This window comes from Rattus norvegicus, chromosome 5 (genome assembly GCF_021556685.1).
Source record: "Rattus norvegicus strain SHRSP/BbbUtx chromosome 5, alternate assembly SHRSP_T2T, whole genome shotgun sequence".
NCBI lineage: Eukaryota > Metazoa > Chordata > Mammalia > Rodentia > Muridae > Rattus > Rattus norvegicus.
The window spans coordinates 162,751,324-162,764,919 of NC_141538.1; the positions used below are offsets into that span (position 1 = coordinate 162,751,324).

General features: G+C 50.5%; 1 protein-coding gene and 1 long non-coding RNA gene across 5 annotated transcripts in view; one reads left to right on the forward strand and one right to left on the reverse strand.

Moving 5' to 3' along the window:
• Positions 1–256: 256 nt before the first annotated feature.
• LOC102550246 (uncharacterized) lies at positions 257–3,650 on the reverse strand. Its single transcript, XR_015620534.1, has 2 exons — positions 3,136–3,650; positions 257–1,742 (listed from the first exon to the last, which is right to left on the reverse strand). It is a non-coding gene; the product is annotated as an uncharacterized LOC102550246 (long non-coding RNA).
• Positions 3,651–3,824: 174 nt separating this feature from the next.
• Dhrs3 (dehydrogenase/reductase 3) overlaps positions 3,825–13,596 on the forward strand; it is a 34,225-nt gene continuing 24,453 nt past the window's right edge. For 3 of the 4 annotated variants that reach the window (XR_015619758.1, XR_015619757.1, XM_087549483.1), the window contains exon 1: positions 3,825–4,762. Coding sequence is in view for 1 of the 4 variants with exons in the window: in NM_001037199.3 (NP_001032276.3) it covers positions 4,568–4,762 (195 nt within the window). In the remaining 3 variants the exon portion in view is untranslated. The remainder of the gene's footprint in view (positions 4,763–13,596) is intronic. The other variant, NM_001037199.3, reaches the window with a different exon arrangement.

The window sequence follows — 13,596 nt, forward strand, 5'->3', positions numbered from 1 at the left end:
TGACTCGTTAGGTAGTCCTCCGCCTTGTCTGAGTGCGCAAGCTCACTCATGGGAGTGACTGGCTAGCTGCCAAGCAAGGATCCACCCACCAGCTGGCCCCGCCCACTTCCACCCGCTGCCCTGGGACTATAGGAGCACGTGGCCACATCTATCTTTTTACATTGATCCTGAGAACCAAACCTCAGGTCCTCATGCTTGCACAGTGTCGTAATTAGGTTTTCTTTTGCTGTGATGAAATATCATAACCAAAAGCAACTTGGAGAAGAAAGGGTTTATTTCACGTCTACTTCTACATCATAGACTATCATCAAAGGAAGTTAGGACAGGACCCTAGAGGCAGGAGCTGATACAGAGTCCGTGGAGTGGGGCTACTTAGTACTGGCTTGCTCTCTATGGCTTGCTCAGCCTGCTATCTTATAGCATCCAAGACCACCAGCCCAGGGATGGCACCACCCACAAGGAGCTGGACCCTCCCACATCAATCAGCCTACAGCCTGATACTACGGAGATGATTTCTCCATTAAATTCTCTTTCTCTCAGATGACTCCAGTTTGTGTCAAGTTGGCACACACAGCAAGTGCTGTTACCCACCAAGAAACATCTCCCCAGTCCCTAGACAGCCTACGTAAGGCCAGCAACCTCTTTTCACTGTCCTTAATTGCAAACCAGCAAAGTTGGAAGGCAGCTCAGCCACAAGGTTAAAACTGGCCCTACAGGAGGGTTGTTTCTTGCACCTCCCCAGCTGTGCCCAGCCCCAGCAGGGCTGAGTCATGGAAAAGTTAGTTCTGCTCACTTCTCCCATCAAGCCCACAAAGGCTCCTTTCACGTTGTCAGCAGAGAAATGAAAAAAGTATGGGGCCCTCCGCCCAAGGCTGGGCTGCAAAATTTCAAACTTCCCTCTAGAGTCAGACGCTGTACCTCCTGTGTCAAGAAAGCAGAATGGACAAATAGCACATATCTCATACTACAGTGTTCTTATTGGAACCAGCCTACTTAACTGTGCATCCCTACCCTAGTGCTCCTCCATCCCTGTCTTCCTGGGAACTGAGGTGTGGGGAGGGGGCTGGATAGAGACAGTTACAGCTCATCTCTGGAAAGCTGATGCTGGAGGAAGCCTTAAGCTCACAGACACCAGGCCCGCAAAATCCACGTCCTGACAGTAGACCAAGTAGAAACAGGGCCATTCCTTATCCTAGACCAGACCCCTGGATCTGACAGTCCCTTTTGGAATTGCCTGGCAGGTTTTTGTTTGGTTGTTTGTTGAAGGGGTTGTTTTTCTTCTATTTTGAGTTGTTGTTGTTGTTGTTGTTGTCGTCGTCGTCGTCGTCGTCGTCGTCATCGTCGTCGTCGTCATCGTCGTCGTCGTTGCTCCCCTCTGACTCCAGCTCAGACCCAACAGGGAGCAACCTGAACGAGTTACTTATATCTGTTGGGCCCAACTTCCTTTTTGCGTTGAGAGGGCATGTGACACCCACCTCCCCAGACCATTCAGGAAATTAGGGCACCTGTGAAAGTCCATTGGGGTTCGCAGTGTGTCTTTCCACCTCTGTCCCAAACACACACCTATGGGGACATGGACGGGGGTCGGTCCTGGTCACTCAGCTGGTCTGGCATCTGAAGCGAATGGGATGAATATGTGTCGTTCTTTGACTGGATGGATCTCTGGGTGTTAGTGACCTTTGCTCTGAAAGGAGGCTGTGATCTTTACAAGTCCTTAGCTTTACAAGGCTTGGGGTGTTCGCCTTAAATGGAGAGAGAGAAAGGCTCATTAGCCCCACCAGGGTGTTGAAAACTCTAGAAGCTTAGAGGTGCAGTGTTCCATATTAGCCACTAGGTGTCTCCAAGGATAAAAGATGAGTGCAGAAGCGCTGCAGAGTTTTGGGGTCTCCTCTAGTCTCCTACAGAGGCCTTAGCAACTACTGGGCGCCAAGAGTCTGACTCTCCCTGGCTGCCGTTTCTTTCCTGTTGTTTTATAGACCTGGAAGATGGGGAGAAATGGCCACCATGGTGGGGTGGGATCTAATGAAGGCAATGGCCGGCCCTTCGGACAGTCCTTTAAAAAGAAGAATGGAGCCTGCGGGGACTCTTCACTGCAGTCCTTGGCCAAGCCTGTCCTCCACCTCTCTCTTGCCTTCTTGCCAGAGTGGGGTGGGATAGGAAGAGAAATTAGGTCTGGATTGAATCCCTCCCTCCTGTACTTCCTGGCTGGGTAACCTGGGAAATGGGATGACAAAGTCCCCAAAGTGAGGTCAGCTAGAGGGCGGAATGTCAGACCAGATCACGGGAGAGTGGCTTCCTAGCCCCTTCATCCCTTTTGCTTCCACCAAAAACCGGGAGTTCTCAGGCCAACTTCTCCCCAAAACTACAGTAGTTGACAAAAGAGGAGGTGATCTCCACCACCTTCCCAAATCTGTACTTCTCAAAGGGATTTGTTCACACCCAGGCAGGGAATAGTAAAAGCACAGTTAGTTCCTTGTGCACCCAGGGCCTGCTGGATCAGTCTTTGGGGCTGAGGCCCAGGAGTCCCAGCCTGAACACGTCTAGGGCTGGAAAGGGCTGCCCCAGATTACAGGGCAGGCTCCCTGGCTGTCTCTCCCTCTCCCGCCCAGAGATGTGCAGAGGGGGCGGGCGGCAAGTCTCATCAGTACTTTTAACTGGGCCTGCTTCTCTGACTCACCTCCTAGACTTCCCGCAACAGGCAAGTCTAAATAGCTGGGTCCCTCCCTCCCAACAGGGAGACGTTCTTGCAAGGGGTGGGCAAGAGGTTACAAGGTGGGTGTCTAACAGGTCTGTGAAGGAAGGGCACCCAGAGAGGGGGCGAACTGAACAGTGGCATAGGTCTGAAGACGTGTTATTTACAGGCTTTTGTTATTAAGGAAATTGCTGTCAGTCAAGGTAATTCTAGCCCAGATAAGCAATAAATATGCTCCCAGCTAATCTTATGGGGATTTTATTGGCACCTGGGGTTAGAGGTTCCTTTACCCGGCTCCCCTTTCTCTCAAAGCAAAAATCCTGCTTCCAAGAGGTCCCTCTACTGCAACGTGAGAGACTTCACGTTGACACAACTTCAGATGCACACTCTTTGAAGGAAAAGGGGACTCAAGCAATGATGAAACGTTAACTTCCTGGTCCTACCTGGAGGCAGGAGGATGACCAAGTGACCTGAAATGAACCCTTGGCGACCCAATTGCAAGTTTCCCCTCGGCTTGCCCCGCCGCTCTGGGGTGGTCACCTGGCCCAGGCTGGGAGGAATGTCTGATCCTGTAAGCTGGCTTGCCTGAGTTGGTTGCGGCGTGTTCGAGTTCCGGCTGCGAGCCCTCGGGGACTAGGGCAGCAAGTCCCAGCTTGCAGAAAAGAGAAGCAAGTCCCAGGAGAGTGCAAGACGCAGCGAGACCGGGTGCGCGCCCAGGCGCGTGCCCCGCCACAGCGCAGGGGGAGGGGAAGTCGCCGCAGCCACTCAGAGGCACGGTAGTGAAGCCTCCCAACAACTTTAACTGTCAATCAGACTTAATGGGGTATTAAAAAAAAAAAAAAAAGGAGGGGGCGCCCTTTAGGTCCTCCCCGCAGCTGCCCCGCGAACGAAGTAATACGGCGGTGCAAACTAGGACGTCCTATCCACGAGTGCTCCACAGTCCGGGCTCGTCCAAGTTGGAAAGAACAAAAAAGAAGGCAATAAATACTAAAGGGGAGGGGGGAAGAAAGAGGGAGCCACACCGAGCGGCAACTCCCAGCCCGGGCTGCAAGAGAGGGAGGAGAGAGCCCGAGAGAGCGGGCGCGCGCGAGGGCGAGCTGTGCACGGGAAGAAACTGACACCCGGACCCCCCACTTCTCCTGCACGGTGCTGGCAATCAGATCGCGTTTAAGCAATTTCCTGAGCCCAAGAATAGCAATGAGTCGGGAGACTTTCGCGGACTGAAATTGGGAGCTGCAATCACTCCCCAGGTTTTGTGTGTGGTGTTTTTGTGTGTGGTTTTTTAGGTTTTTTTTTTTCCATCCTTTCTTTTTCTGGAGAAAGTTGGAGGGGGCGCTACAATTGGGAAACAGCTTTTTTGTTTGTTTGTTTTTTTAATCTTGCACTTTGAAACCGCGGACTGTAGCTGTGTGCGCGCTTGTGGTTGGTGCTTTTTTTTTTTCCGTCCCTGGCCTTGCCTAAACTCCTCTGTCGGTCTGTAAACATTACCTGTGAATTTCCCGGCCGAAAGGCTGTTGGGGGCAAGAAACTTCTTGTTAAAACTTCCCACCCCTGGACTCCCCTCCGCCCCTCTCACCGTCCCAATCTTCTGAGACGCTTTTTTCCTCTCAACCAGAGCAGAGTTTTTTGTTTTTTGTTTTTTTTCTTTTTCTTGTTCTTCTTTTTCCCCCCATTTTTCCTCGCCCAGTCCTTTGCATCTGGAAAGAGATCAGTTCAAGGTTGGCCAGGTGGGACGCCTCTTTTTCTTTATTTAGTTTATTATTGTTTGGGGGTGTTTCTTTCTTTCCTTTTTTAATTCCTGTTTTGCTTAGTCCGGGGAGTTTTGTCCACCGCCTCCTACCTCCTCCCCCTGTGCCCGGCTCCGCCGCGCGGAGGATGGTGTGGAAATGGCTGGGCGCGCTGGTAGTGCTCCCTCTGCAAATGATCTATCTGGTAACCAAAGCAGCCGTGGGACTGGTGTTGCCCCCCAAGCTTCGGGACTTGTCGCGGGAGTCAGTCCTCATCACCGGCGGTGGGAGAGGCATCGGACGCCACCTCGCTCGGGAGTTCGCAGAGCGTGGCGCCAGAAAGGTACACGGCGTGGGGGCGGGGTGGCACTGCGACACCTGGAAGTGGGCTCTGAGGGTAAAGGGACTCTGGCTTGCGAGGAGGGGGAGGCGGTCGTGGGGGGTGCTCCCACCTGCTGCGGGTGCGGAAACCAGCGCCAACGATCTGAAAGTCTTAGGCCACCCACTCCTCGCATCACCTGGGACTGCGAAGCAAGTCGGTTTCAACCTTCGTAAATTTCCCGGGCACCGGACACTCTGTTTTGGCAGGCCCTGAGCTGCTTGGCTCCCCCAGGATTGGTATCTCGGTGGCTATTTACCCCTACCAACTACCACACCTCGGATACCCACAGATTCTGCCGCATAACTCCCTAAGGTGTAGTACCTCCCCCCCCCCCGCGCGCGCCCTCTCTCTCTCTTTGCGGGTACCCTGCTGAGAGCGGTGTGTGCGCGCCCCTGGGTAGAGCTGGAAGCCAAGCCGCCTGCTAGCTTGCGCTTGGTATTTTGCTTGGCAACTCGCTGGCTAGTCCCAAGCTGAGAGGTTGCGCTCTGCAGGGACATAGAGGGGGTACTCGGTTCAGATTTGTAAAGGAGGGAGTTGACGTGGATGGTCTATCCCGGCTGAAAGACTGGGAGGCCCAGGTCCTTAAAATCCTGAAAGAGGAGTAGGGGGGAACCAGCCCCTGATAAAGAGCCCTTGTCCTCACCTTCAACCTTGACCCCCCCCCCACACTGGATTGGAAGGTAGCACTGTGCCCCACTGACCACTTCCTCTTATTATGTGGGTGACGCCAGTTCCCCTTGCTCCAGATTTTGGAGACGTGGTGTAGCAGTGTATTGGAGGGAGAGCCAGCTGTCACCCAACTTGCAACTGCAGACCAAGCTGACTCACCCAGTGGCAAGAGCAATGGAGAGGGATTTGAGGCCGGCAGGCCGGACTGTCTGCAGCCGGCCCGCGAGGCCCGCGAAGACGAAGAACAAACTAGGGAATTAGTTTGAAATTTAAACTGTTGCTAAGGAGGGGGGTGGGAGGACCAGGCTAGCCAGCTGATCTGACATGGAGCCGCATACCTTGGGGATTAGAGTAAACACGCTCTGTGGAAAGCCAAACCTTCATGTAATTCCAGGTTGCTTTTGTTTTGTTAAATACCGCCCTGAGATTTACAATTCCTTTGGTGGCTGGGACTGAACTTTGGAGTCTGAACCTTCATCCAAAGCTGATTGCCCATTAACTCTCCCCTGGCCAGGCTGTTCTAGCACAGCTGGGGCCGGGGTCCTCCAGCTGTCCAGGGCTCCTGAATCTCCTTGGGTGGTTTGGACAGCTGTTTAACCTTGCCTTTGGAAGGGGAGTTCAGAAGTGTTTTTAACCCTTGGAGTTGCTGGGAAATAAGGGTTGTTCTCACCAGTTTCTCTTCTGGGGAGGGGGGGTGCAGAGTAGGGTCTCCGTGGAACTCTTCCAAAGCTCTTTGTTGGGGGGATACCAAGAAGACAGAGAAGGGGACCCTCTTCGAGGGGATACTTGGGGACTGTTGCTTATGCTTGACACAGTGTGTGTCTCCGTTGCCTGAATCTTCCAGCTGGCTCTGGTCCTGCCGCTCTTCCACTGTGCTTGTGGCAGACTGCAGTAGCTTATGAGAAAGGCTTTGTCAATCTGGAAAAACTTGACCGACTGTAAACAATCCTAAATTAAAGGCAGAAGTAGGCTGGCTGGGGGGGAGGGGGCATGAGTGCCGAGTGGATCCGACAGGTTCATACGCTGGAAGGCACAACCCCACCTATCTTGGAAAAGACAAGCTTTTCCAGGGAATGAGCCCAGGCTGATGAGAAATAGGCCTTTAATTGGTGGCACAGTCACCCAAAAGAAAACCGGGGTGGGGGGGACTCCTGATGCCATTCACTTGGCTGGAAGAATAACCCCCACCCTCCCAGAGCTCCCTGGAATTATAACCATGTGCAGTTACTGGAGCCACTGCATTCAGTAAGTCTTTTTCCAGGTCTTTCCGTGGGAAGGGGGACTCCTATCCTCTTAGCTGAGTGCAACTGGGGCCAGTGTAGGGACAACCCCCAGACCCAGGAGTGTTTAGGGCCCTGTAGGCTTGACAACAAAGGGTTGAATGCTATGGGGGTTGGAAGTTTGCAGTTAAGTTGATTGGGGGCACAGGTGTGAATTAGGCACTGGGGGTTGGCCTAGGAGTGTGGGAGGAAGCCAGGAGAGGTCAGTGGTGTCCCAGGTGTGAAGAGGTAGTCACCAGCACCAGCCTTGGGGAAAGTAGAGGCTGCCACTGAGAGAGATCCCTGCCTGGATTCTGCTGAGATTGAGTCTATGAGAGATCCCCTAAATGGAGAAAGAAAAAAGGCTCAGAGCCTTCTTCAAACAGCTGGCTGGCATGTCCAAGAGGGATAGCCCAATTTCCCATAATGACCTTGAGTTAAATAGGATATTTGTAGACCATGGGGAGCCTTGGACTACAAAGCTGACCCAAATAAAGGGTTTCTAAAAAAAAAAAAAAAAAAAGATTTATTTCATTTGTGTGTGTGTGTGTGTGTGTGTGTGTGTGTGTGTGTGCATGCACGCGCACACACAGAGACAGGTGCTTGTAAAAGGCAGAGGTATGATCCCCTAGAGCTAGAGTTATAGCCTGGTGTGGGTGCTCAGAACTGAACTCTGGTCCTCTGAAAGAACAGCATATGCTCTTAACCACTGAGCTATCCCTCTGGCCCTTAACAGTGTCTTAAGGAACACTGATGTCTGGAATTCAAAAGTTCTCTTATCACAAAACAGCTCTCCCTACCCACAAGATACCAAGATGAGCAGAGACGGAAACAGTAAACCTTAAGGACTCAGGGGCAACGTTGTTCTTGTTGGTTCTGAGCAAAACTCTTTTTTATTTTGCTGTGCCCCCATAATTGCTCCCCACAGAACAGTCAAAACTCAGGCCCATCCTCGATGTCTGTAGGTTTAGCAAGGTTCTAACAGGAGCTCTTGATTGAAGCAGAAGGAAGATATATGGGGGAGGGGGATTGTTTGGTAGAATTTGGATATCCCACCTGTTGGTCCAGCTAGAGGTAAGCATCCACATACCATGACTGAATTCCTACAGAAGCAAGAGTACCGGGTCACATATCTCCATGGAGGGCCCAAGGTCCTATTTCAGGGAGGCAGTATAAGAAGCAGCCAGAGTTGCATCTGCCTCTGTATTAGTGCATTTCTAGTACGTGTGAGCATGAAGCAGACAGCCAGGGAGGGCCTGGCCTTCAGGTCCATTGGTAAGTTTTGTTCTATTCCCTTCCTTCCTGTGGCCTCCTTCCTACTAAAGTGGCTCATCCTCCCCATTGCCTTGACTTCAGACCCAGTTCAAAGCCTACCCATGGCATCCGGCAGGTGAGGACAGCACAGCTCTGGGCTGGCAGCAGAGATATAAGGCAGGTAGAGATTTACCACACCTCGACGGTACAGCAAAGGCACAAATTAGTACGTGGCAGCTTCCAGTGGCCTTCGCCATAGCCACACACCAAGTAAGTAACTTGTGACAGGTGACGTGTAGAGAATCGGAAGGAACTGGACCTTGTCAGTGGTTGTCTTAGTCTTTCCTGCTAGTCATCAGACCGCTCTGACTGAAGAATGTAAGGTTTGGGAGACACACTGTCCCCCCATTCATAGTACACTCCACACCCACTTCCAGCCCCTTCAACAGCCCCTAGCTCGCCACCAACCACACACTTTGAGAAAGCAGTCGCTGCACTTATAAGAAAAAAAGTGTCCTTCTACCTAGGAAAGGGGTCTGGTTGACACAGTCCTTATAAGTCATCCCTAAAGCCACGCTGCTACTGTCAGAGTCCTTCACAGTTGATGGGTTTCTCCCTTGGAGATTTTCAGGTTGGTGACATGTCTCAGCAGTTAAGGGGGAACTGATTGTTCTTCCAGAGGACCTAGGTTCGATTCCCAGCATCGACATGGCAACTCACAACTGTCTGGAACTCCAGTTTTAGGGGATCTGACGCCCTCTTCTGGACTCTGCAGGCACTGCTGCGTGTAGTGCACCCGCATGCGGACAAAACATAAACAAATCTCAAAAGGGGGAAGTGGTTGCTGCCAACACTTAGAAGACAGCATGCCCTCACCAGGACCTAGGGCGGTTACGGCTTGCCTTTACCAGGTTTTTCAGGGTACAGTAGGGAAGTATAAGTAGCCAAGCTCATGTTCACAGCCTTCACCCTCAGGTTTAATGTTAACATACTGTGCGTTTCTAGAAATGCATGCTGACATCTACTTGGGCTCCTGGGTCCTGGTGATACTTTGAACTGTAAGGCTGGCTGTAATCATCTGTGTAACTGGTGGTGTGAATGGCTGAGGTCATGTGCCTGATTATGGTCATAAGCATGTCTGTCATTGTGCACAACAGTCATCCCACCCAGGGCTGTAACACTGTAGGAGAGGGAAGGATGGCACGTGGCTGTGGCAACATCTGTAGTCCGGTGACACACATGCCCTTTTGCATCATTGTTTTGGGTGGACTTGAGGCATGTAGCTTGCGCCCAAGATGTAGATGAAGTTGGGACAAAGGCCCATCGTTGAACCCCTGATTCACAAACTCCAGTTTCACAGCCAGAGTTTCTCTTTCTGAGCCACATAATCTCAGCTCCACCCAACTGCCTCCCTCTGGGTCACAGAGAGGTCAGACAGGAGCTATTAAGTCCTGGGGCCTAATGTACAGAGGGCTCTGGAGAGGGAGTCTGAGGAACAGGGCAGGAGTCAACAGGATGCAGGCAGGATGTGGATAAGCCCACTTATTCAAAGAACCAAGCTGCATTTAAATACAATGGGCGGAATGCTTGCCAAAGGGTCAGACCAATTTTAAGTCAGGCTTGGCAACCCAGGCTTATAATTCAGGCACTTGAGAGGAGAAGCACAGAGATCAGGAGCTCAAGGCCAACCTCTGCTGCATGCAGTTTTATTTTGTTTTGTCGTTGTTTTTCTTTTTTTATTTACTTATTTATTTTATATGTATGTGTGTGTGCAGGTGCCCTTGAAGGCCAGAAGAGGACTTTAGATCCCTTGAAGCTGAAGTTACAAGTGTTTGTGAATTTCCCTGTGTGGGTGCTGGCAACAGAACCCCAGTCCTCTACGAGAGCAGCAAGTGCTCTTAACTGCTGAGTCATCTCTCCAGCCCCCAGAGCAGGCACTGACTGAACAGGTTTGAGGCCATCTTTGGCTACATAAAGCTATCAGCCGTCCCCTAAAAAGGAGTGACCAGCTGGAGTAGAACACGAGAGATGCATGACCCACTGTTAAAGAATTGCTAGTGGGTTCTTAGGCCCAAAGTCTGGGTCCTGGACACCCTAGAAAGTTAGGATTATATGCCCCCAGCTGCATATGTAGCAGAGGATGGCCTTTTTGGGCACCAATGGGAGGAGAAGTCCTTGGTCCTGCCAAGGCTGAACCCCCCAGTGTAGGGGAATGTCAGGGTGGGGAGGCAGGAAGAGGGGGTAGTTGGAGAGGGGGCACACCCTTATAGAAAAAGGAGGAGGGGGATGGGATGGGGGCTTATGGACGGGAAACCTGGAAAGGGAATAACATTTGAAATGTAAATTTTAAAATATCCAAGAAAGAAAAGAGAGAGAGAGAGAGAGAGAGAGAGAGAGAGAGAGAGAGAGAGAAAGAAAGAAAGAAAGAAAGAAAGAAAGAAAGAAAGAAAGAAAGAAAGAAAGAAAGTGAGGGTTGTCCACCTTTTCTCAATACATCAATTAAACAGACAATTACTAGCAAGTAAGCCCATCTTTGGGGTACTGTTATGGGGTTGACCTCTTAAGTAAGAACCAGGAATATACATAAGTAAGTCCTGGTCAAAAGTAAAAGAGGAGGGGGGATGTGCAAGTGTCTCTCTTTAGGTCATAGGATGAGCCCTCGCTCCCTCTTGCCAAATCTGAGACCACCAAGCTAGAGCCTCACACTAAGAAATGATCTATGACCTCTGAATCTGCAGGGAAAGAAAGGTCACTATGCAGGGAGAGACATTTTTGGAGCTTTCTGGAGGAATGTGACTACCATGGGGGATGCAGTAAAGCCCTACTTCTTCCTGGATGGTGACCCCATGGAAACTAGATTGTGGAGTCTCCCTTTAGTTATCTTTCTACTTTCAATGTATTAGCATCTCCCAGGATCACTTGTAGCTGGGGATGGAGGTGGGGTGGGTCTATTCTCCCCTACTCCACCTACTAGGAAATGCCAGTGGCTCCATTATGTTACTTTTACCATAGACCTGACCACCGCTATAGTTGTCTTGGCAACCAGGCCAAGGTATTTTCCACTCCAAGATGGGCAAGTAACTGTTGAAGGTATAAAGATTTGATCAAAAACTCATGGAAACCTTTAGGTACTTATGAACAAAATGAATGCCCATCCTTGGGCACAGTGAAAGCCAGGATGTGATGAGGAACCCATGATCCAGAGTCATGGGTCAACATGGCAGCTCACTATACTGTGTCTGCTGTTTGACAAGCCTGTACATCAAAATCCTTTGAGAAAGAAGAGGTCTTCCCAGGCTCTGGCTTTTCTTGCTGACTGGGTGTCTTTGGGTCTGGCATGGTGACTGATACTTGGTAGCACTTCGTGAATGACTATTGTCTGAATAGACGCAGGATCCACATTCCCTTGCTATTGAAAACTCATGTTTACTAAGAACCTACTACATGCCAAGGACTCTTCTAGTCACTTCATACATGCAGGGCCACTATCTCCTGATAGTAGCCTAGATTAGTCACTATTTTTGTTCTCACTACTGTGACAAAATACCTGACAAAAGCAGCCTTAAGGGGAAGAAGGGTTTCAGTGTGGGTCCTTCTAGCCCAATTAACATACCCAGATATTTCTCTACTGGGTTGACTGTAGATCCTATCAAACTGACAGCTAATGTTAACTGTCATACCTTCCAATGGGACTACCGTTGTCCTCTTCTGACAACCAAGACTATAAGAAAACACAACCTAAAGTCAGCCAGCTATGGGCCAAGATGCCTGAGTGTATAGCCCCAGTACTTATGTAAAGAGCTAAATGCAGTAGCTCACACTCATAATCCCAGCACTAGAGAGACAGACCTGCAAACTGTGAGGCTTGCTCAACAGCCAAGCTGGCTTACTTGGTAAGCTCCAGGCCAGTGAAAGTCCCTGTCAAAATAATAATAATGATAATAATAATAACAATAATAATAATAATAATAATAATAAATAAAAATGAAGTAGAGTTTGAAGAAGACAGCCAGTGTCATTTAACCTCTGGCCTCACATACACACACACACACACACACACACACACACACACACACACACACACACACACACAATCATAGCTCCTAAAAGACCCCAGAGTGTCTGCCCCTAATAATACCTTTGCTGCCTCTCATCGCATGAAAGAAACTGTTCACAGCCTCCCCGGAAGGTACATAGTGTGTGTCTCTCACAGTGTGTGGTCTACCCTGGTCAGACAACAGCAGTGCCAGCTCCTTTGGTAGAGTTTGGAGGTGTCCTGACTGTTCTAACAATTCTGGGATTGGGTACCTCAGATCTCGCTCCCATGCTCATAGAGTGATACTGAGCTCACCCTGCCCTTCCTGCTGCCTCACTCACCACCCTACCTTTATTAGGGAGACTTCCCCGGACATGAGGCTGCTCACACTGCTCCTTGATCATCCTCAGTAGAAACTACCAGAGGATACAGGCTTGCCTGTGTCAGCCTGTCGTCCTGGACTAGCCCAGTAGACTTTATCAGGTCATTTGCCGACACCCGTAGGCAAAAAGGGTGGAAGAGACTTCTCACTGTTGAGAGGAAACCTCTACATTCTCCAGAGTTAGTAGTTCAAAGGGCCAAAGTAAACAGCCACCAGAACGGCCCAGTGGCCATCTATGAACCTCCCGTGCAAACTTTGCAAAGGTGTAAAGTCACTATTACAGGCTAGTAGAAGAAGGCATTTGCTAGGTCAATGTCTGGAGCCATTTTTATGGGTGTGAGATCTGCTTTTCCTCTGGCAGTCTCAGGCCCTTGAGCAAGCAGTTCCGAGGTGGCACAGCCAGCTCCCCTTCCACCCCAGCACCTCACTCCCAGTCCCCCCACCCTCCACCCCACTCTCTTACAGCTCCTGTTAACTAGCACACAGTAGCCTACAGCCTGTCACTTGTCATAGACACACTGAAGGTCAGCATGTGGGTAGGGCAAGTCCGACCACAGAGGGCAACTTCACCTTCACGTGGGCAAATGGTGCCACCAGTCACACCCATGTGTGGCCCCATCCACCCTGGGCCCCACCTCCCATGGCCTCAGCTAGCAAAAACCTAGCAATCTGTCCTGCCTATCATAGTCACTTCCTGATGAACACACAATGGAGTGCTCAAAGACCTTAGGGATGGCAAAGCATAAGTTCTGCATGGGCTGGAGACTTTGCTCTCTTGGGGGTTTGCAAGTCCTTGGCTCTGGCACAACTATTGTCTTGCATCATGCATCATGCTTCTCAAAGAACAAGTATAATGAAGCAACTCGGATTTTGAGCTCAGGAATCAAGAACAGCAAAGTTCACAGGTGGACTCTCCTGTTTGCTCACCAAGTCACCCCTGGCAAGTTGCTAAACCTCCCTGACATTCACTTTCCTTCCCTGCCAAATGGAATTAAGTAAGATCATTTGTGTAAAGTTCAGAGCACAGGGTGAGTGATCAAAAAGTGTCGACCACAATGGCGAAGCGACAGGCCAGAGACTTTAAGGAAGGAACAGTTTGTGTCCTTTGAAAGGATGCCGATAGGTTGCCATGGGTTGTTAAGCTGTTGGTCCTGGTGGGGACCCATGGACCATGCCTTCCACTTGCGTGCCCAAG